This window comes from Bicyclus anynana, chromosome 12 (genome assembly GCF_947172395.1).
Source record: "Bicyclus anynana chromosome 12, ilBicAnyn1.1, whole genome shotgun sequence".
Taxonomy (NCBI): Eukaryota; Metazoa; Arthropoda; class Insecta; order Lepidoptera; family Nymphalidae; genus Bicyclus; species Bicyclus anynana.
The window spans coordinates 10,358,755-10,382,183 of record NC_069094.1 but is presented as its reverse complement, the minus strand read 5'-3'; the positions used below and the strand labels follow the sequence as shown (position 1 = coordinate 10,382,183).

The window sequence follows — 23,429 nt, the reverse complement described above, 5'->3', positions numbered from 1 at the left end:
ATAAAATGAAGGTCTAAATACTTTTAAATGAAACGTTATTCCATCTTTTACTAAACTACAAGTTTTTGGTCTTTTTTTATGCTATTCAACTACACAAACCGGCATTTTTAGGGAGCTCTTTACACGACGAAAACGATTACAACAATGAAACATCGATTCTATAGCAACAGTTTTTATAAACGCGTTAGATCATAGATTTTTGATCTTTGCCAGAGGGGTAACGGTTGGCGAGGCAGGTCCTGTTATTTAAATTGTCTAAGATTAATACCCACTCTTATTCAATGTACTCTATTATCTCTATTATTTACTCGTTTTATATGTTCTGTAGTATCATTTGACGTTTGTGGTATCTATTAATCTGTGCGTTCTGTCAACGGTCAAACTCAAATCAAAAAGCTCAAATATTTACTAAAATTTGAATTTATAGTTTGTGATTTGTGTTATGTTATGGTCTTGTGCTTAAATCAAAAACAATCCAGTATCCATAAAATTAAGTATTTGCCATCTTTTCAACATTGTTTTGTAATTTAGAATAAGAACAGGGTAAGATGTTTTTAAGTTTTTATGCCCATTTAATCTTGATTTGATTGCAATATTTAACAATAGTCGTGCTCAACAAGTTTTCAACAAATTCGAATTTTCGAAGTGGATTCAGGATTGATTAATGCCTAATAGATGATATACTCGTGGTGGATTGTTAGAATCTGTCTGTCCAATACCCACATACAGATTATACCTACAGCCTTCTAAACTTAAATCAAAATGTTTCAACCAGTTAACATGACTTTTTGCCTTCTGTTTTGTAGATGTGTGACGAATTAGAAATCTTTGAATATTTAGAAAGCGAATACCGTCATGAAAAGAAGAAGCGACGCCAGTGTACTCGGGATATAAACAACCCTTTGAAATTGAATGAAAATGAATTTATCGACCAGTATAGGTAATGAGACACTAACAATCAATGTCTATTATATCATAAGTTAATGGTATGATTTATGGTAATGGTATTAAAAATCACTAACTTCAAAATAATATTTTGTATTTTATAGATTGTCAAAGGACTTATTTTGCAGTTTGTGTAAGGATTTAGAACCTATAATGCGAAGAACTAAACATCAAAGATCCAGTGATTTGAGTATAGAGACAAAGGTGAGAGGCCAACAATAGATAATTGATTAAAAGTTAACTTCAAACCCTATAAAGTATAGGGTTCCACAGTTAGCCTTGTGTCAACTCTCTGAAACAAATAAACCACAAAAACAACCCTTTTCTATTTCTCATTCAAGGGATAGAGTAGGGTAGGGGTAGAGTAGGGATAGGGAAGAAGAGCACATAAGTCAAAGCGAAGCTTGACAGGGTCCGCTAGCATATTATAAAGAGGAAATATTTGATTGTTTGTTTGCATTGAATAGGCTCTGAAACTACAATACTGATTTGAAAAATTCTTTCACTTGGGAAGCTATGCCTGAGTGCTATAGGCTATAGTTTATCCCCAAATTCCTACAAGAACCATACGGGTCATTTTCTTTGATTGTTACACTACGATTTTGGCTTATCATTAGATTTATAAGAAAAGACCAGCAAAAATTTTAAATAACTTTATTATTTATATATTTATGTTACTATAATGAAAATGGTTGCATTGAATGTAAAGAAGATAAAAATATATAATTTATTATCTAATTATGCTAAAAAAATAATTGTATTTTAAATTTTATAGCCTTATATTTATTACAAAAATCCCCAAAATTTTCGTTTTGTGTAATTTATTTAACATAATAAATTAAAATTAGCTTAATATTCCCGAATGTCTCTTAAAAATCAATAAGTATTTAAAGGTACTCAAATACTAAGCAGCTAAAATAGGTCAAATCAAATGTTTTCAGGTTTTAACAGCAATTTATGTGTATGCCCATGGGTCCTATCAAAAACGTACTGGGAGTGCACAACAAGTTGCCCAGCAAACCGTATCTAGTGTATTGGCTGAGGTCACTGCAGCCATGAACCATATCAATATGAGAAAAAAATATATAAAGTTTCCTCAAACGCCAGCAGAACGGGATGTGAATAAATTAAGGTATTTATAAGTTGTGACATTTATGGTTAATCAACAAGAACTAAAGGACCCAGTCCAGCTTCATTTTGATTTATGTGCTCCCCTACCCCTACCCTAACTCTACCCTACCCCCTATCCTAACTCTACCCTCTACCCTAAAAAAAACACTCCATAAAAACCATCCATCCTTCCATCAAGGATTATCCTAAAAAAAGAATTAGCGAAATCAGTTCAGCCGTTATCGATAATTGCGTTTAGAAAGATTCAAGATTCATTTTTAGATTCATTTCAAGATTCATAGACTATCGGACGCCCGCGACTTCGTCCTCGTGAAACTCGATTTAAACTTTTAACTACCCCTACCCTACCCTACCCCTTAAATTTTTTTACAATAACAAACACGTCAAAAAAAAAGTGAAATCGGTCAACATGACAAATGGATATATGGATTAATTTTTATACATATATTATAGATTTACTGTATCTTGGCAATATAAAATTTTATTAATATTAAAAATATTTTGTTAACAGATTTTATGAACAGTTTGGTATCCCAGATGTAATAGGTTGCATTGATGCGACTCATGTCGCCATAATTAGACCATCAATTCATGAAGAGAGATTTTTCTGTGAAAAAAATTATTATTCCTTGAATGTGCAAGTTGTAAGTTAATTTAATTTTTCATTGAAGTTTTTATAAGCTTTCAATAAAATATGTATAAAATTAATAACCTTTGTCCATTGTAATATAGTTGTATAAGTACAGCACAGTACTTTTTATCATCATCATTATCAGCAAATGGAAGTTCGCTATTGAACCTGTTTTAGGGGTTTCCAAATGGCCTCGGTGGTGCAGTGGCATGCACAGTTGATTTACTAGTCGGATGTCCTGGGTTCTACCCCCGGCTGGGCTGATTAAGGTTTTCTTAATTGGTCCAGGTCTGGCTGGTGGGAGGCGTCGGCCGTAGCTAGTTACCACCCTACCGGCAAAGATGTACCGTTAATGGATTTAGCATTCCGGTATGATGTCGTATAGAAACCAAAGAGGTAGATTTCATCCTACTCTTAACAAGTTAGCCTGCTTCCATCTTAGATTGCATCATCACTTACAATCAGGTGAGATTGTAGTCACAGGCTAATTTATTAGTAAAGAATAAAACAATATTTTTTTTTATTATTCAGCAATATTATACAAACGCATAATTCATGTAAGTAACAATAAGTATTTTCAGATTTGTAATGCCAACATGGATATCATAAGTGTAGATGCTAGTCATCCAGGAGCCTATCACGATTCCTTCATTTGGTCTCATCATCCTTTAAGGCCTCACTTGGAGAAGCTTAGCAGTACAGAGGCCATATGGTTTTTAGGTAATTTACTTTACAATATAAGAAACAAACTACACATTAAAGTACACAATAGTGACAGTTGGAATCAGAACCGAAAGTGTACCTAACACCTAAAAAGATACAGGGCAATTGTGTAAAAATGTTGGCAGATAACAGATCAAAAAAGATAAATAATATTATTAACCAGAAAACATAATTACACAATTAACAATTCTAAACTATCCTAAAAAATCAAACAGAACATAGATACAGATAGTAGAAAAATTTTCAAAAATACTCGTATTATCTAGCTTTTCTAGATATTAAAATTATATGCAATTTCATTTTCTTCATTTATTTATGTTCTTTTTTTATTAACTCTAATTTTTAACACAGTTAATATGGATAAAATATTTTTTTAAAAAGTTAATAATTATAAATTTGATTTAATAAAAAAAGAACATAAACAAATGAAGAAAACGAAATTGCATATATTTAAAAAAAAATACAGAACACTATTAAAAATTAATTTTAAAAAACCAACTCTCTCTCTGCGGGACATTTGAGTGCCCAAGCACCTCTTCACAATACATGTTGTCTCAAGAATCATACATGCGTGCCTTCTGTATCCGACTCTTGATCCAACAGATAAGCGAAAGCTAAGGTGTTGGTCGAAGTTTTTCGCTATTAGACCATTGATTGAAACAACTATTACTCAAGTACATACATGATCTTTTTAAAGTGAAACTTCTTTAGGCGCATGAGGGTAAATTTTTTACAGATGTAACGTCACGCCAGTATGCAACGGAAGTGTCGAAAAAGAGAGAGAGAGAGAGCGATCGAGACCGATTGAGAGAGAGTAAGACAGGGCGAAAGTAGCATTAAGCAACTAGCCGTGGAGTGAGAGTAGGGAGCAAGCAAGTGAGAAAGATTGAGAGAAAAAGTGAGACAGAGCGAACGTCGTATTACGCACAGTGCTATGGAGTGAGAGGTGGGAGAGAGCTATAGTGAGAAAGATTGAACGAGAGAGAGAATACGAGATATTGAGAAACAATACACGCCATATTGGTTGTGTATTCGTTTACTAGTTAATTATTAGAACTTTACATGGCATTTCTGTCGCATTTGAAGTAAACGCAGATTTTTCATCTATTTACAATATTATTAGCCATTATACAGTGTATAAACAGTGAGAGTTTTCCATAAATACAAACAAGATAGATAAATTAGTTCGCCAAAGAAATTTTACTTCTGACATGTGTACTTTGTACGCACGCATTTTTTTTAATTCTTTACAAGTTTATAATAATAATCAAGTGATTTTTTGGTTTATTTAGGAGATCCTGCTTATCCAATCAGTAAAACAATGATGACACCAATTTCGAAAGCATCACCACAAACCCCAGAAGCCTATTACAATGAAAAACATGCAAAGGCCTGGAACACAATTCAGAAGACAATATGTGTGCTGAAGGCACGGTTCAGATGTCTACTAGCACATCGAGCGCTACATTATCAACCACAGGTAGGAATGATACCATTGAGGTATCGATACTTTTACTGGATACTGTATCGATACTCTACGTCTTCAAGTATCGATACTTACTCATATCCAATCGTTTTTGTAAGTTTTTGAGTAAAAACTGTAACGTGTATTGGTATTCTTTATTGTTAAGTAGGTACATTTATGAAAAAAAAGTCCGTCTTTGTAGTGCTTCCTAAATATATTAATTTTTAATTTATTTATTTATTTATTTGGTCCACCAGTGACTGTCGCAGCATTTACACAAATACAATCTAAAAAAAAAAAAAAAACAAACAAGGCTCTGCACAATCAAATGAATTTATTTATTATTTATTTTAATTCTTTATTGAACACAAATAAAAAGGACACAAAAAATAAGAGAAAAAAAAGTAAGGTGTTTTTCCAAATGTTTCCCAGTTAAATTTAAGCGAAGTGGCGAGTGGTAAGAAAATATGGAGGCACTGTTTTTTTTTATCGGGCATAGACAAACAAGCTTGCCAACTACACAAACAAAACTAAGGCTAGGATGCGTTTAGAAACTTTAATTTAAGTATCCAGTATGAACTTGTATTTACTCGTATCATTTCATGCCCACAGGTAGCTGGTTCAATTACAAATGCATGTGTAATTCTGCACAACATTTGTAATTCAGCAAAATTACCTGTACCAGAACTCACAGACGATGAGTTGCAACAAGAAGTATTGCTGCAATCTCCAGATTTGAATGTGGATCCAGTTGATCAAGAGAAAAGTGATTTAAAAATTGGCATTGCTACGAGGGAGGAGCTTGTGAAACGCCTTTGGCAACTGCGGCAGATGGATTAAAATAGATTAAAATTGACGGCCTCCGTGGCGCAGTGGTAAAATGCGTAATAGTGGTGCGTGGTGGATTTACAAAACGGAGGTCCTGGGTTCGATCCCCGGCTGGGCAGATTGAGATTTTCTTAATTGGTCCAGGTCTGGCTGGTGGGAGGCTTCGGCCGTGGCTAGTTACCACCCTAACAGCAAAGACGTACCGCCAAGCGACTTAGCGTTCCGGTACGATGCCGTGTAGAAACCGCAAGAGGTGTGGATTTTCATCCTCCTTCTATCAAGTTAGCCCGCTTCCTTCTTAGACTGCATCATCACTTACCATCAGGTGATATTGTAGTCAAGGGCTAACTTGTAAAGAAATAAAAAGATAATCAAAAAAAATAACAGACTTCAAAATCACAAAAATAAACTAAAAAGCAAAAATAACATCGTATGTGCTACCTTCTGATCACTTTGAAGGCGGTGCTAAGCCAGTGACGTGTTTATTAAAGCCGTTTCTGAAAGAACCACGGGAAAGAACTGGTTTTGAATCCTAAAAGTTTATGATTTAATCGGCTGCGTAAAATTGCCCGTACTGTGGCGGTTTCATTAGTGAACGAAAGCGCCAGTAAAATGGACATGTGCTGTAATATAAAACCTTAATCGTCCGTCTAAAAACGAACGGTGCTTTTTTAAACCTTAGCAAAAAGTTTTTATGTCAGAAAGTGCTCAATATTTTATGGACAAAAATTTACTTTGTGAGATAAAATAATTTACTTTGTGAGATAAATTAATTTTTGTGAGATAATAAACATTTAATTCTTTAATTTTAATAATTTTTGACAAAAAATGAAAACCATTTATCTGTAACAGAAACAAATGTTTCCTCTCAAATGTGTTATTAAACGTCGTATCCGATAAAATAGCAATTGAAAAAAATGCGCTTGTCTGGCATTTCAACAGAATTTCTGCGATCGAAATTACGCGACTGACAACTTACGCTTGTTTGTACATACTACTTTAGTATTTTAGTAGAGTACGAACCATTTTTCGGCGGTAAATCCAAAAATTGTTCATACTCGACTAAAATACTAAAGTAGTCTGTACGGTCTATTAGGAACACTGGCAGACTAACTGAGCTCGCTCCTTTTAGCGCAACAAAGATTAGAAAATTCACAGATTTTGTTGTTATTTGTTTTGTTTTATTTTACTGCCCGCATTATGTTATTTTACAGCTTGTAGGAATAAAACACATGAGTATAATGCTTAATTGTTATAATTAAAAAGAATAACCTACTTAATTTACATAACATGTTGTTAAAACATAAAATCATCTCAAATACTCAGAGCGACAAGGTATTCAACTTATTATTATATTTACAGTGATACTGAATAAATATTTACTCTTTGATTAAATTTTATCTAATTTAGACATTTTTTAATTATAATTTAACATTTTTCCATATAAATATAATTAATTCTACAAATATGTGATTTTATTTTTTTATTCCCCATATTTCAGGAAGATTTTCACAACGACCATTCGACTTTTTCGTGTGTTTGTTGCTTAATTTTTTATTTCTTTTGTTTACTACTTTTAGTATCTTTAATACGTAACTTCTATTAAACCCCCTAAGGGGTGCTATATACATAATTCTTGGAACGTTAATTAAAAGTTCATGTATAAATTATCATGAATATGACTTGAAATGGTAGATTTTTATAACTTATTACACGTGGAATTTTCAGCATACGTTTACCAGCAGTCTATGGTTGCTGAATACATCCTGGTTTCACACATACTCATAGTTTTACCAAAAAAAAAAAAAAACAAACAACTGAAGCACCAAAATGGCGCCGAGTCTTTCTTCTCTGAGAGAGATCTTTGTGTGAGTGTGAAGTCAGAGGTGTATTGCCAAATTAATTGCGGCAATTTAAAAATGAAATAATAATAGATTAATACTGTATATTGGAGTGTACGTATATGCGAAATGGCAGAATTGGGGTGTAGTTGCGTCATTTTTTAGTTCAGGAGACGGTGTCTGGACATTTTATTACGTCTATGGTCTCACATGTGCACTGTGGATGTACTATTTGGTTCATTTTCATTTTTTTGTTCAGGTGTGTACGGTGGCGGGGGCAGACTGTTGTCGTGTACCTGCAAAAAAAAAAGACTTAGCTAGAAAACAAGGTATCCATACTTAGCCAATATACATCCAATGTAGCTACAGTTTATTGGCTTATTTTTACTCTTTACAAGTTAGCCCTTGACTACAATCTCACCTGATGGTAAGTGATGATGCAGTCTAAGATGAAAGCGGGCTAACTTGTTGTTATAAAAAAATAAATAAATGAAAATCCACACCCCTTTCGGTTTCTACACGGCATCGTACCGGAACGCTAAATCGCTTGGCGGTACGTCTTTGCCGGTAAGGTGGTAACTAGCCACGGATGAAGCCTCCCACCAGCCAGACCTGGACCAATTAAGAAAATCTTAATCGGCCCAGCCGGGGATCGAACCCAGGACCTCCGTTTTGTAAATCCACCGCGCATACCACTGCGCGACGGAGGCCGTCAAGTTTATGTACTCTGCATGATGGAAGTCAGGAGTTCTCTATTTTGTTTGTAAGTTCTAAAATTAGAAAAGGTACTTACAAATCCAGCATTATGATAAACAGAGGCTGGACACGTCGATGGATCGGAAGGTGATGCCGAGGTATACCTACAAATAACAAATTCAAATTAAAGATGTTGACCTACCTACATTTATTCATGTAGGTACCTATATAATATACTAGCTGATGCAGCGCGATTTCTCTCGTGTGGTTTCCGTTCCCGTAGGATTACGGGGATAATATATAGCCTAGCCTTTTTCGATAAATGGGCTATCTAACGTTGCGAGTAGTTCCTGAGAATAGCGCGTTCAATCAAACAAACAAACACTTCAGCTTTATAATATTAGTATAGATTACGGGAATAAAATATAACCTATGTTACTGGCTGATAAGGTAGCCCTCCATTTGTGGAATATTTTTTAAAATCGGTTTAGTGGTGTAGGCGTGAATAGTAAATACTTAAGTAAGTAACAATAGTTGGGAGGTGCATGCCCCGGACCGGATTCGAACCTACGTCCTCCGATTCGAAGGCAGAGGTCATATCCACTGGGCTATATTTTTTTCTCAGAATAGATTCATCATAATTATCATCATCCGATAGACATCCACTGCTGGACAAAGGTCTCTTACATGGACTTCAAAGGACCGGAAGTCCATGTAAGAGTACCGGCTCCCTGCAATCCGCTTGATGTCTTCGGTCCACTTAGTTGGGGGTCGACCAACACTGCATTTTCCAGTGTGGGGTCGCCATTCAAGCACCTTGAAGCCCCAACGTTCATCGGCTCTTCGACTTGTGGCTTGCTCATTGTCACTTTAGATTCGGGACTCGCTGAGCTGTGTGAGTGACTTTGGTTCCTCTGCGGATCTCCTCATATCCTAAGGATAGATTAGTTGTAATAAATTACTCACTTCGGCGGTGCGTCTCTCAAACGTTCATTGACGTATATTTGCAGACTACCAATGGACAATCGACCGGTAGTAGAGTTATTCAATGACCTGAAAAGTTGTTGATTTATATAAATAAAATTGTTAAATAGTCTATAATAGGATTTAAAAAAATATGTATAAAATGTTCATGATATTTAAAAAAAATCGGTTGTAAAGTCGGTTTACTGACGATAGTTGAACGTGACAACGTCATAAGAAAGTGATGGATGGAATGGTAGTATTTTTCAAAAAAAAGTGTTAGTTTTTCTAAAATACTGTTTAATAATCTTCATAGACCAGAATATACTTTATTTCTTGTAAAAAAAAGTTGGCAACCCTAGAGCGAGGGAACGACGCATGACGTCATCTTTTTTCGACTGTGCAGCCGGCTCTATCGGCGGTAATTATAAGACGTTGTCACGTCAAAAAATCTTCGTGACTCTGCCAAAGAGTCAATACTATACACTTAGTATACTCAGTGGAACAACTAAAAACTGACTCTTGATTTATATCTATAACAAATAAGCCATCGACGCAAAAGAAATATTGTGCTGGAAGCACTTCTGGCAACAATGAGACCTGTCCCAGCCAGCCTTTGTCAAAGCGATGACTTCTAGCGACAGATCCTATGGCGAGGTATCCAAGACTCAAGAGTAGGTAGGGATCTACCCAATATCCCCATCTAAAAATCCATGAGGATTTCCCCACGAATGTTTGTGTGCTTGCTTGTTGTGTGGTGTGGAGTTTTACGTCAAACTACACTGTTTAATTATTTTCAATATTTTTATTATAATACATCTGTAGAGAGGTCAATTCTGTACACGAAATATATTTCTAAAATAACTATCAGGGGGTAATTAGTGATCGATAATGATGCCAAAAATCCAATCAGTAAAACTTTTGTCTGTCTGTCTGTATGTTAGTTATAGAAACAAAAACTACTCTACGGATTTTAACGAAACTCGGTACAATTATTCTTCATACTCCTGGACAGGTTATAGTATACTTTACATTACGCTACCATCAATAGGAACAGAGCAGTGAAGGAAAATGTTGGGAAAACGGAAGAAGTTACTCCATTTTTACAGCGATACTACTGTAAGGGTTGGATTAAAGAGGTCTAAGGGCGGACAAAATCGCGGGCGTCCGCTAGTATTAAATACCTACTAGCGAACCCGATCAAGATTCGCTTTGATTTATGTGCACTTCTTCCCTAACCCTACCCTACCCCACCATACCTCTACCCTACCCGTACCCTATCCGTAAAATCACACCCACCTTAGTTCGGAAACTGCACACAGTTTGTACAGCAAGGTGAAGGTAGCGACTATGCCGAGCACGAGGGCAACCGCCATCACTATTTGAGAGCTCGACACCAGCAACAGTTGGTCCATAGATTCGCTGCAATTAAAACACGTACCTATACAGATAAATATTATAAATTAATAATATGAGCTGATCTAATAAATCTAATAGGTATTTAAAAAAATCATATTTGATCCGAAATGGCTCAACCGATTATAATGTTTTTTAAATGTCGCAAAGTAAAATAAATAAGCTATGAAATTACATGCGTTTTCTACCTTAATTTCTAATTTATTTGTACACATCGAATAGGGCTCTCAAAATTAAACTTGTCAGCCTTCACCGAACAATCTCCTGCTGTCTCCTTACACTGGCGAGATAAACTGTGGGCAGTTGGCACAAATGAAAGCCATAAAGAATAATGGGGATGATGACTAGTTTTGAATATATTGATTTTTATGATACATTCGGGTAAATAAGGTCAATGTTAACTAATTTATACATAAAAAGCAAAGATTGACTGGATATTTGCAAAATAAATGAGATTATAAAATTTCAAAATCTATTAAAAATCTTTTATCGTAATTAGATGAAAATTCATACAGTTTTAGCTTCCTTACATTAAATTTGACATTTTTTAATACATGAACTATAAACATAAACGCACAAATAACAAAGATATTAGTAATTTTGTTTAAACGCTCATTAATTGCCTACGACGTCATAAGTTCGCACCATTTTGTATGGGGCGTTTTTCAGGGATCCGCGGCAGCGCCGCAAATCTGACCCTTTAAATCCCTGTAGCTCCGTGAGTAATGATCGCAGATACCCTGTTACTTTTACAAAATTGCTTTACTATTAGCATACTCTTAATTTATATACAATTTAAAAACTGTCATCATCCCTATTGAATTTAGTAGGGCTGTATAGTCAAAGAGCTAACCTGCATATCCAATTCCCGTGAGATCCGTAACATGACTGGCAGACGCCGTGCCAGCACTGCAACGTCGCGTTGTCAACTGTGCCGCAGCACGGACCGTAACATTTGTCTCCTAAGCCTGCAATAGCATATACAAGCACTTCCAACATGATACTACATAATGAATAACATAATTATCTGTTAAAACACAACTTGAAGCTTTGCGGAAATGTGTAAAATGACTGCAATATAATACAATCACAAGTGGGTACTTTGGCAAATTTATAAGAACCATTCAAACTACTCGTAAAGGTATGCGCATACTAGCGCATGTCGGCACCTTAATGAAATCCTGCTATAGGCAAACTAAATAGCAAAGTCATATAGGCGCGTGGTACAGTAGTGGTGCGGGGTGAGACGACAGAGAGCAACTCTCTCTTATCATCTCTTCAAAGAGCTTCCTGAGAGAGCTTATTATTCATTCAATCATTGACAAGCGCGGGTGTTTGCGTGTCCCTTACTATTGCTTGGCAAGTTCGTTCGTAATACTCCCGATAGAAAACCCACTACTGATGCACTTCACTTTCCCTCGCTCGTATATCATAGGAGTGTGATCAACGAACTTGCCACGCTTAATATACTTATATATATATACATATATATGTATATATATATACATATATATACCTACATACTTATATATTTAGGTATATTTCTGTTGTTTGCGGTAGGTATAATGTTATACCTACTGTTAATAGAAGTACGCCTACTTAAAATAGCTTTAATCTTATCCGTTATCATACTTGTGTTGTTTACCTAGCAATGTGATTTTATTTATGCAACATCATGATTACTTCTTTGGCATAGCGTTGATTTTTGCGACTTTATATATTCATCTATGCTAAGTTAGGTTGACATGCGGTTTAGATTTACGTGAACATAAGCTTGCTATATTTGGCTGAGTTTAGAGCATTGAATCAGGAGTTTTGGTTGAGACATTGAATCAAAAAAGTTTGTCCGATAACTTTCGCAATTGAAGTGCTGAGTCGTTGAATTTGTCGCTTGAATTCTTCGGTTTGTCACGGAAAACATAAATACTTTATAGAGATATTGATAAGGTTTACCTGGACATTTTATGCAATTTGAATGGTGGTAATCTGGTATGTACCCACTGGAGCAATAGCATCTTCCATTGATGCATTCAAACTGTTCACCCACGCAGTAGGGGCACTCACCTATAATAAAAATATAATTACTTATTAAGAACCGAAAATTCAATCTACAGACACTAACAATAAAAAAATAATGATTGAGAGTTTTAAAAAAATCTATACTAATATTATAAAGCTGAAGAGTTTGTTTGTTTGGTTGAACGCGCTATTCACAACTAACTGGTCCGATTTGAGAAATTCTTTCAGTGTTAGATAGCCCATTTATCGAGGAAGGTTTTAAGCTATATTTTATCTCCGGGAAACGGGAACCACATGGGTTAAATGCATTTAAAGTTCATGAGTACAGATAGATAGAATTCAACAAAACTTTGCTAAAAATCAAGGTTAAGCGAATGAATTGAGTTAAGCGATAAGATTATTCTATTTCCGACGAGAGAGTAGATAAAATTAGGAATCGATAATTTAGATGACACCAACGATAGTGATTTGTAGTATTAGCTAAGCAAGGACATACATATTTACATATTTTGTTAACAAAAATATATCATATTTTTCGGTTTATTGGATAATTAGTAATTAGAAGGTGTCTTAAATTACATCCCCCTACAAGATTTACCTTAGGGTACCTATATGGTCAATAGAAAGAACCTTGGTAGGTACGATGTTTTTTTTCGCTTTTTTGAGTAATGCGTCTTTGAAGCCGGTTTAACTTTTTTGTCAAGTAAAAACATTGTATTTTTCTATTTTTAGTGTCCTAGCATATAGCCCGCAAACGATACAGTATAGGCAATTTTGTTGACTGATTTCAGTTATTTTAATTTAACACTAAAGTACTGAACGGATTTTCGTGAAAATTAAATGGAACCAATCTAGAAGGAACTCTTTCCAACAAAAAAAAATATTTTCAAAATTGGTTAATTAATGACGAAGTTATGAGGTAACAAACAAATATATATATAAGCGTTAAACAATACTCAACAAATAATACATTAGCATGCTACTTTACCCAATGATATTTTAGTTTATACCTACTACGAGTAAAACACCTTACTCGTAACTGTACTTACTGACTGCATAGATTCGTATGAGCTGTAGCCTGTACCTATGTACTATACAAATTGTCTTCAGTTAGACATACGTCACCGCACCGTGAGTACGCAAGTGCGTGCGAATTTAGCAGTTGTTAGCAACAAACTTTAAGACAAAATAACGACTAGGCTCATTTCACCAAAAATATTTGCTATATATACCTATGTGTATTCATCACCAATGTATAATAACTATTAGAATATATTCTGCAAAATTATTACTTCTGCGTAATACTGATTCTGAATTTAGTAAATTAAAGGTACCTACGTATTAAAGAACCACATCTGTTTTTTTATGATCCATGGAGGTTTTTCTTTATTTCAATTCGAATAATAAACGCTTAAATCCGCGATCAAACAAGCACAACAAACAAAGCTTTACTGAACAATGAAGAAAACAAGATTTTTCTACTCACCATCGCTGTAACCACTGTGTATAACAATCACTAACAACACAAACAACAACGTACAATGACCCATTGCACACAAACTTTTAACACTACATATTTTGTTGGGAAAATCGCAAAATAAAACAGCTATACGATTTAATGATACACATATTGTGGTCCTGAACGAACGATGCACACGGAAAAAGGCATAGCTACTGATAAGTTATCAGAGATTCGTCGCGCTGTGATACGTACGACGTTATCGGTGTTTTCACGTCACTCATTACAAAAGCGTAAGCCGAGCGGTGCAACCTTGGTGAAACTGTTAATTGCACTACCGCAAGGCTAATATTAATCGGCAACCTTTCAAGATCTACGTACGACTGAACAATGAAAGTTTGGCTATACTAAAATAGAACAATTTGTTTTTTCCAACATAGATTTATGTTTTTGCAGCAAAAACAATTTTGTATTTTTAACGTGTGACAATTTACAAATTTGTGTGCCAAGTATTTTTTTTGTAAAAGACGTGAAACAAGTACGTATCAACATAACTTGCACAATTCATTTTAGTCTTTATAATTTACCATATAGTATTTAATTGTAGAAAACACTTAACAACATCAGGTGGGATTGTAGTCAAGGGCTAACTTGTAGAGACTAAAAAAAAAAGTAGCGCATACTAGCATATGGGGTTACATAGTTATATTAAACGATTACCGACGTACTCTAGTTTTTGGTAAGCATCATCATAAATCATCAATCATAGTTGGTGATATTTTAAAATATGTATGTAACATACCATAAGAAGGCTCAGAGTCACACAGGGGGCGATGGAACGAGCTATGCTAATATCTCTGCGTGATCAGAAATGAGGAGATACGCAGGAAAACCAAAGGGACCGACATAGCTCCACGTCTCGAAAAGCTGAAGTAGCAATGGGCGGGGCACATAGCTCGAAAAGCTGATGGATATTGGGGTCTCAAGGCGTTCGAATGGCGACCCCGCAATAGAAAGTGCAGTGTTGGTCGACCGCCCACCAGGTGGACTGACATCAAGCGAGTCGCAGGGATTCGCTGGATGCAGGCGGCTCAGGATCGTGCTGTTTGGAAGTCTCTACAAAAGGTCTATGTCCTGCAGTGGACGTCCATCGGCTGATATGATGATGATGTAAAATGTCCAGAACTCCAACCAAAAAGCGTAGTGATAGTAAATCCACCGACTTTGAAAGGGTTACAGCGAGTCACTCGCGGTTCAAGACCGTAGAGTTTTGTAGTCGTTACAGGCACCAATGTCCAGAAGAGATGATGCTAATGATGTATCATTATAGTTTTATCATATCTTTTTTTATTTCGGATGCGAACTAAACAGTGAATGGGACATAAATTATTATTATGCTATGTATTTACGCTTCGATTTATATTGGTTGATTCGTGATTGATGGATTCATCAATTTGTTAAATGTATCTTTCATCAAAACATTTTGTATAGATGTCGATCGCGATGTATTCGTTGATGCGATGATCATTAGTATCAATTGATTTATATGATATATGAGTATCTACTTATATATTTTTTAATACTGTTAAAACATCTTTGGCATTTCGTAAAGTGCTCTATCGTACATGTCCAGATAAAAACTTTTTTCATGATGGGTATTTCCATAATAGATATATCGCTATATATATTTTTTGGTTTTATAAAATACATACATGCCTAAAAATCAGAGTGATATGAATGACAAATGCCTGTAAAGAATGGGAAATAATATGTGACAAACAACCGTACAGTTAATCTAAATTGTCTCGTGCCTGCTCTGTAGTTATCTATAAGATTATTTAGGTCAATACCTAATGAGAAGAAATCAATAATAAAAAACAATATAATAATAATTTATGATATTTTTAGGAGTAAATAATAGCGCCAGTGTGTTATGCATTTGGTTGACATTAAAATATGGTAATTATATTTCATGTATTTAGCACTTTTAATAGGGTTAAATTAAAGAAATAAAATAAGTATATTAAAAAAATACAAAACACAAAAGATTATTACCTACCTACTACCACTAATACACTACACACAAGTGAAAAAAAACTTCGTACTTTTATTCTTTTTTCTGATTGGATTAAAAGCTGTGTTGATTTACCTTAAAGTCGGTTATTTTTTTAAAGATCAAATGTTTTCTGTTTATAGGGTGTCCCAATACAACTTTAATGCCAGTAAGCCTCTAAAAATATTATTAAAAATCTCTTATCAAACTTTCTAGCCTTGTCAGCAGATGAATATATATGCCTACACGTCCAATTGAGAATCTTTCTTTTTGAAATCGGTTGAAAAAGGTTTTGGGACAAATACAGACAAATCCTGTATCTAAACATGAAGTTACTTTGCAATAACTTGTTTACAAGTAGTCTTTATCAGTCACGCTAGGTTGTGTTTATAATATACTTATAGATGGACATTGAGGTTAGGTCAACTCCACTAATGGTTAGTAAATAGATTTCTACATTGGCTAATGCATGTTTACAGACTTTGTTCTTTTATGATACGATACTTTTATACAGTATGTCTTAACACTATATCCATACTCACATTATACCTTATGTAATCCACTTTCAACTACCTATCTAGTAACAACAGAAGGAAAATTTTAATAAAAAAAAAACCGACGTCAAAATCACATAAATAAAAAAACTAAAAAGCACTGTATGTGCTACCTTCTGATCAATTTGAAGGCGGTGCCAAGACAGTGACGTTTTAATTAAAACCGCTTCTAAAAGAACCACGGTAAAGAACTGTCTGAAAATACTAAATCTTTATGATTAAAACGGCTTAAGTTGAACGTCTGCTACTTTGTAATAAACTATCAGTAATGAAGTAGGAAAAAATTGATTTCGTATAAAACGCAGCCATTAAATAGTGAGCAAACTTTGAATGTTTGTTACAGTAAACATAGGAACAAAAATATTAGAAATAATCCATTCGCCTGAATGTGATGTAAGCTGCATTTTTCCCAATTTTCGGAATAGTTGTGTCAGTGCGGGGAAATAAATAAGACACAAAAAGACACTCGTATCTACCTACATACATATATATGAATTCCGGTCCAGATATACATGTACAGTGGTAACAGATAAAAATGTATCCATTTATCACGTGCGGTTATTTTGTATATAAACACATTTAGAAGGTAATCAAGTAAACAGTGACCTCAGACCTTTTGTTTTTAGCTGGTGTGTTGATACGATAGACGCCGTCGTCCCCCGTTGCCCGGAGATAACAAATTAACTGTTGCTATGTGCACTCAATTCACACTTGAAATAATTATGGCTACACTGTGACAATAGATAATGATACTTGCGGATGGCAGAGACTAAGGACTTAGCTCATTAGAGCCACTCGGCAAACGGCCCGCAATGCCTGGTGCCGTTAGTATTTAAATCCTGTGATTGTCTATTAAATGTCTACAATTCTACATCAATTCTGGAACAGCTGGTGAAACATATTGGGATAAAAATATCTAGTCTGTGATAGCCAGGCATTTATTAAATGCTGAAAATATGTCATACCGTCTTTCACAGGTTAGTATATAATAATTAGCGGACGCCCACGACCTCGTCCGCATGAAACCCTACCTCTACCCTTTTTTTTTATCGCTGGGAAATGCTTTTACGCATACCAATCGTAGAGTGGCAGGCAAAACTGGCATTCTACGGCCGGGTATGTGGGACTCGCTGAGAACAAGAATAAACCCTATCTCTACCCTACTCCCATTCTTCACCTACCCCTGCTCAACCCTACCTTCCAGGTTATCCGCCCGCGTCTTTGGCAGGGGCGACCTCTTTTTCTTTTTCCTGTCCTAGGATTCCACTCTGTCACTTCCCTGGTACACTTATCTCTTTTATCCCTTATAAAGTGTCCTGTCCACTTCCACTTAAGCTTCTTAATTGTTACTGACACATCTCTGACCATGGTCTTGTGTACCACAGGTAAGTATAGCAGGCAACTATAGAGTAACGACCATGATGGTCTCGCAAGGTAGAAGGTTTTTAGCATCCAGACTTCGATTGAGGGTCTGGCTCTGGACCTTTGAAACCTCCTAGTTGACTACCGTGCTTCCGTGAATTGGAGGAGCATGCGGCGACAAACTAACAGTAATAATATAATTCTAAATGGTTATTATATTACCTGTCATTGAAAAGCAAATTAACTTAATGGCCTTTGAAGTTTGGATGCTTTGGAGGACTTGGAGGTGCAGCTTTATTTTATTTAGCTTCGTGACGCTCTTGGTCACGAAGCCCATTACAGGCTATCGTGTCTCAGACGGTTTTTCCGGTCTTCCTTTATGGTGAAGAGACGTGAACTATTCACGCCAGAGAAAAACAAAGAATTGATGCGTTCAAGCTGTGGTGCGGTGGACATATCACATGCCGTGGTAACGGACAACTTGAAAAATATATTGTGGTGGGAAATGTAGAAGGCAAACGACAACTAGGTAGAGGTACCCGCACCTTTTACAGTGTCGTCCAAATAGAAAAAATACTAGCCAAGGTGGTCATGATCCTCAATCATGAGGAACCGACTGAAGCGAAAGAGTCTCAAACGCTGAAGGAAAAAACATCGTGAGGGAACCAGCATACCTGACAATTTTCAAAACTCTCTAAGTGTGAGAAGTCTGCCAATCAGCACAGGGCCTAGTGGGCCGAATATAGGTTGTTACTCGATTCGATACACAATAAGTATGTATGTAGAAATGATAATAATAGTTAATGTTAGAAAAATCCGTTATCTTATTGACATTGTTTTGTAAATGTTTATCGACATAGCCATGTTTTAGGTATCTCCGTACTATGGACCACGGGAACTTTATTTTTAGAACTGTTCCTTTATTGTGGTTCCATTCATAAAATAACACTTAAACAGATTCAACCATTTATTGTGCTCTTAATTAAAATATAGAATTTAAAAAAATGGATTACAAATATTTAGTAGGTTTTTTTTTAATATTATTATAAAAAGTGTTAGTAATTTCATTGAGTATAGATTTCTCAGTCCTCATTTGTAAAAAAAAATATTTTTGTGGTGTGAAGAAACAATTCATTTTAATTTTTTTTTGTTTGGAAACCTTGAAAAATTTGAATATCAATTTTAATATTCTGTTTTAGGTGTACATAATATTTTTTTTGCAAAGAAATTTAATGATCGTGCATGCAGAAGAGACGGCGACCATAAAAATGAGCGACAGAGTTTTTACGTGCAGCAAATGGCTATCTTCTATTATTGATAATTTATGTAATAATGCTTATAAAATTGTGAAAAGGGACACTTCAGCTATGTTGGGTAAGTACCTATTTAATTATTTATTTATTGTATAATCAGCTAAGAAGTTCTAATAATATTTTATTATAGAGAAAATAGGATAATTTGAATTTAATGATTGATTTAAATTAAACAATATTTTGGAAATATAAATGTATTTTAGCAGACTTCAAAAAACCAGGGACTATACATTGCGTTTTTTTTTTTAATTTTTCATCAATCATCATCATCATTATCATCATTAACAGCCGATGGAATACTGCTGGACATAGGCCTCTTGCACGGACTTCCAAACAACTCGGTCTTGAACCGCCAGCATCCAGCGGCTCCCTGCAACTCGCTTGACGTTCTCTGTCCACCTAGTGAGGGGTCGACCAACACTGCGCTTTCTGGTGCGAGGTCGCCATTCCTTGGGACCCCAACATCAATCAGCTTTTCAAACTATGTGTCCATTGCCACTTCGACTTCGACAAACTTATAATGCTTAGTATTTATGATACCTCCTTCATTTATCAACCGGTTTCGAAAAATAATGATTTTTTGGTCTTATAGAATCTTCAAAAATATCGATTCAGGACTTTTAAAATCAAAATTACTGAATTATATTTTTCAAATATAATTTATATATTATTTAGTCAGTTGAATTTTGTTTTTTAAAATATTGTAGATATTTTAGTTGCCAATCAATTGTAAAGTATCAAGATAAACTTTAAAAACATGTGCTATCTATATTTTACAGATAAGCTGTCACCGAAGGGCTTAAAGAGAAAAGAAAGATATATCACAGACGAGAGGTGGAGGCGAGTGAAGCGACAGGTTGCTTCGGAGTGTTGCGAGAGGCCCTGCACTGTTCGCACCATCATCATGTATTGTCCCGACGACGCAAAACTGTTGACAGAAAACCCCGACATATTTAACTAAGATACAAAGCTGTCTCACCTTCACCATCACAGCCAATGGACGTATATTACATGACATAAGTCGTAGATCTTGTAGACTTTTTATATGGGGTGGAGGCGAGCGAAGCGACAGGTTGCTTCGGAGTGTTGCGAGAGGCCCTGCACTGTTCGCACCATCATCATGTATTGTCCCGACGACGCAAAACTGTTGACAGAAAACCCCGACATATTTAACTAAAATACAAAGCTGTCTCACCTTTACCATCACAGCCAATGGACGTATACTACATGTCATAAATCGTAGATCTTGTAGACTTTTTATATGGGGTGGAGGCGAGCGAAGCGACAGGTTGCTACGGACTGCTGCGAGAGGCCATGCACTGTTCGCACCATCATCATGTATTTAACCCCGACATATTTAACTAAGATAATAAGCTGTCTTGTCATCTTCACCAATGGACGTATACTACATGACATAAATCTATAGGCGTAAATAGAGGGCGGGGCGTACCCACCCTAGATTTCTGGGTTACCGATATGGAATTCTATTATGATACTAATAGTAGTAATTCTATTATGATATTTAATTGCCAACATTTTTTTACGAAAAATATAGTATTTTCAGATTTAGCTACAAAAAATATAGTAGGCCACGCTTAAATAAAATATAGTACCTTATGGAATAAGTTTTTAAGCTTTTACTTTTGTTGCATTTTCAAGATTTAATTGTCTGAAATAAGAGCGTCATATGTTTTATTTCACAATTGATTTTTAATTTGTTGAAAATCAAAAGAAATTTTCCCGAGTCACCTGCATCTAGCGCTACACTTGTTATCTAAATTTGAGTGAAGAATTACTGGACAAACTTGAGCGCATTCAGAATGTTTGTATAAGATTCATATTTGGACTTCGCAAATATGACCATGTTTCCGAATTTCGCGAAAAACTCAAGTGGCCCTCGATCCGCCTTCGCAGGAATACTCACATTCTGTCTTTTTTGTATAATGTCCTGTTTAATCCTACGACTCCAATTTATTTAAAAGAGCGTTTTAGCTTTCTTAGTGATACTCACTGTCGCTCCCTTCGCTCCGAAGACAACCTAATCTTAAAAATTCCTTCCCATAATACTTCCTTCTATTCTAAATCTTTTTCTGTTAAAGCTGCTCGGCTCTGGAATTCATTGCCCTTAGACACTCGGCGTGCCCAATCTCTAACCTCTTTCAAACGGCTGGTAAACATGCACTTTTTTCCTCCCTGATCTTTTAATATAACTTATTAATGCAAATTCCGCTATGTGTATGTTTTATTTATTAATTATTTTTGAATGATTTTGTTTATTTATTTTTCTTTTGTGTCTTCCCTTAGATGCCGTCTTGTTTTTATGTTTTGCAGGTTTTCATGTATGTATGTATGTGTGTATGTATGTATGTATGTATGTATGTATATATGTATGAAGTAGTTAAGTATAGTCTATGTATTATTATTATGTATTATTGCTTAATATTTATGTATTTAAATTACTTAACTTTTCTTATTTTTTGTGTGCGTATACCCGAATCGGTGCTTACGTTTTTTTTTTTCTCTTCCACAGTGGTTGTCTGGAAGAGATCGCTCTTTAGCGATAAGACCGCCATTTGTACATTAGTTTCTAAGTGTTATTATAAGTTATTGTTTATTTTTTTTTGTTTTTAATGTACAATAAAATATATTTCTTCTTCTTCTTCTTCTTCTTCTAGCGACTTGACTGCAACACAAAATACCTGTCAATAAGTCAACTGTCGACATAATGGAGGATCCACTGTCGGATCGATTTTTTGTAATAGGTACCTCTCCCATTATCAATTCAGCTTTAATAATGAGTGCGACTTTTTGGGATTGGATATGTCATTTTACTTTGGTAAAAATGTAAAAAAAAATATCAGCAATTAATGTGAGTTGTATAAGCATGAGTGTAAGCAATTTGGGGATTTTTCAAAATATTCTTATATTGATTGGGATCAAGCGACCGCGCCAGCCAATCAGACAGTTAAAGCAGGCGCAAAACTCTGTCAAAGTCTACCTGGGTGCCTAGTGGAGTTTTCAATGTTTTTTTTCATACTGTGACGATCGCGAAAACATAAACGCGAATTTCTAAGGAATTGAAACAGTTGTGCAGTAGTGCCACTAGATGGTGCTGTTTCAAATCCTTAGAAATTTGCGTTTACGTTTACGCGATCGTCACAGTATGAAAACATTGAAAACTTCCACTAGGCATTCTGAAATTTTTAAAAACGTGTGCTGACTAAACGCCTTGTAGTTCCGATTCTCGGTTCACTAATAGACTATACTTACCTATAATAAAACTGGTCGAACTCTATACATTTATTCGCAATTTGAGATTTAACTTATACAATTTCTAACACCAAACGTTACCGTGGCATAAAGGGCGCCAGCGCCATCAAGAATCTATACTTATAATACGAATTCTGTACATTTTGTACATTCTGCACATTGAAGATATTTTGAAAATTGTTGACATCGGGTCCTTCTTCTCCTGTTATTATAATTATAAGAGCACAATTAATTTATAGTCTGTATTAATTGTTATTGTTTATTTATTTTGAACATAAAGCTATTCTATAATTAGAATAAGTGTACCTATCACTAAAATAATTATAATCGTCAATCATACGTATACTCAACTTGGTGGATTTTTTGGAAGTCCACCCAGAAGGACTGAAGAAATTGTGTTGAGAATACGAATAACAGTATGATTTGAAAGTTATTCAATAAATAATTATAAAAAGGTAACATTTCTAATGGAATTGAAACTTTATTTCGAATTAAAAACTATAAACCAATACTGACTTTTTATTAAACACATCGCAACAAAGTTATACAATACTTAGTGAAAAAATCGCTTGTCTGTAAAGTCGGTTTACTGACGATAGTTGAACGTGACAAGGTCTTAAGAAAATACTGATGGAATGGTTGCAATTGTCAAAAGAAAATGTTCGTTTTCTAAAATACTGTTTGATCTTCATATACCAGAATATACTTTATTTCTTGTAAAAAAAGTTGGCAACCCCAGAGCGAGGGACCGACGCATGAC

General features: G+C 35.0%; 3 protein-coding genes across 4 annotated transcripts; 2 read left to right on the top strand and 1 right to left on the bottom strand.

Annotated features, from left to right (window-relative positions):
- The first annotated feature begins 360 nt into the window (after positions 1-360).
- LOC112054020 (putative nuclease HARBI1) lies at positions 361-6,523 on the top strand. The gene is made up of 8 exons (XM_024093659.2): positions 361-543; positions 807-940; positions 1,050-1,149; positions 1,887-2,077; positions 2,588-2,720; positions 3,289-3,427; positions 4,723-4,910; positions 5,508-6,523. The coding sequence occupies exons 2-8, from the start codon at positions 807-809 to the stop codon at positions 5,733-5,735; spliced, it is 1,113 nt and encodes a 370-aa protein (XP_023949427.2). The 5' UTR covers positions 361-543; the 3' UTR covers positions 5,736-6,523.
- Positions 6,524-6,898: 375 nt separating this feature from the next.
- On the bottom strand, positions 6,899-14,489 carry LOC112054021 (uncharacterized). The gene is made up of 7 exons (XM_052884690.1): positions 14,145-14,489; positions 12,593-12,703; positions 11,493-11,607; positions 10,523-10,645; positions 9,227-9,313; positions 8,358-8,424; positions 6,899-7,860 (listed from the first exon to the last, which is right to left on the bottom strand). Exons 1-7 carry the CDS (start codon positions 14,206-14,208, stop codon positions 7,771-7,773), a joined length of 657 nt encoding a protein of 218 aa, XP_052740650.1. The 5' UTR covers positions 14,209-14,489; the 3' UTR covers positions 6,899-7,770.
- A 2,849-nt stretch (positions 14,490-17,338) lies between these two features.
- On the top strand, positions 17,339-20,577 carry LOC112054022 (insulin-like). 2 transcript variants are annotated; one of them, XM_024093662.2, is made up of 3 exons: positions 17,339-17,701; positions 19,286-19,460; positions 20,179-20,577. In XM_024093662.2, exons 1-3 carry the CDS (start codon positions 17,681-17,683, stop codon positions 20,358-20,360), a joined length of 378 nt encoding a protein of 125 aa, XP_023949430.2. In that variant the 5' UTR covers positions 17,339-17,680; the 3' UTR covers positions 20,361-20,577. The 2 variants fall into 2 exon arrangements, with proteins under 2 accessions (XP_023949430.2, XP_023949432.2); XM_024093664.2 differs by lacking the exon at positions 17,339-17,701 and adding an exon at positions 18,891-19,108.
- Positions 20,578-23,429: the final 2,852 nt, after the last annotated feature.

What these genes read in the sequence shown, in the direction of transcription:
- LOC112054020 (XM_024093659.2), top strand. Translation starts at nt 807, where the DNA reads ATGTGTGACGAATTAGAAATCTTTGAATATTTAGAAAGCGAATACCGT. An exon ending in ATTCCTTGAATGTGCAAGTT is followed by an intron (nt 2,721 to 3,288) that starts GTAAGTTAATTT and finishes AAGTATTTTCAG; the next exon opens with ATTTGTAATGCCAACATGGA. An exon ending in CGCTACATTATCAACCACAG is followed by an intron (nt 4,911 to 5,507) that starts GTAGGAATGATA and finishes TCATGCCCACAG; the next exon opens with GTAGCTGGTTCAATTACAAA.
- LOC112054021 (XM_052884690.1), bottom strand. Translation starts at nt 14,208, where the DNA reads ATGGGTCATTGTACGTTGTTGTTTGTGTTGTTAGTGATTGTTATACAC. An exon ending in AAATTGCATAAAATGTCCAG is followed by an intron (nt 11,608 to 12,592) that starts GTAAACCTTATC and finishes ATGCTATTGCAG; the next exon opens with GCTTAGGAGACAAATGTTAC. An exon ending in TTGAGAGACGCACCGCCGAA is followed by an intron (nt 8,425 to 9,226) that starts GTGAGTAATTTA and finishes TGTTATTTGTAG; the next exon opens with GTATACCTCGGCATCACCTT.
- LOC112054022 (XM_024093662.2), top strand. Translation starts at nt 17,681, where the DNA reads ATGTCATACCGTCTTTCACAG. An exon ending in TGTCATACCGTCTTTCACAG is followed by an intron (nt 17,702 to 19,285) that starts GTTAGTATATAA and finishes ATTCTGTTTTAG; the next exon opens with GTGTACATAATATTTTTTTT. An exon ending in GGACACTTCAGCTATGTTGG is followed by an intron (nt 19,461 to 20,178) that starts GTAAGTACCTAT and finishes TATATTTTACAG; the next exon opens with ATAAGCTGTCACCGAAGGGC.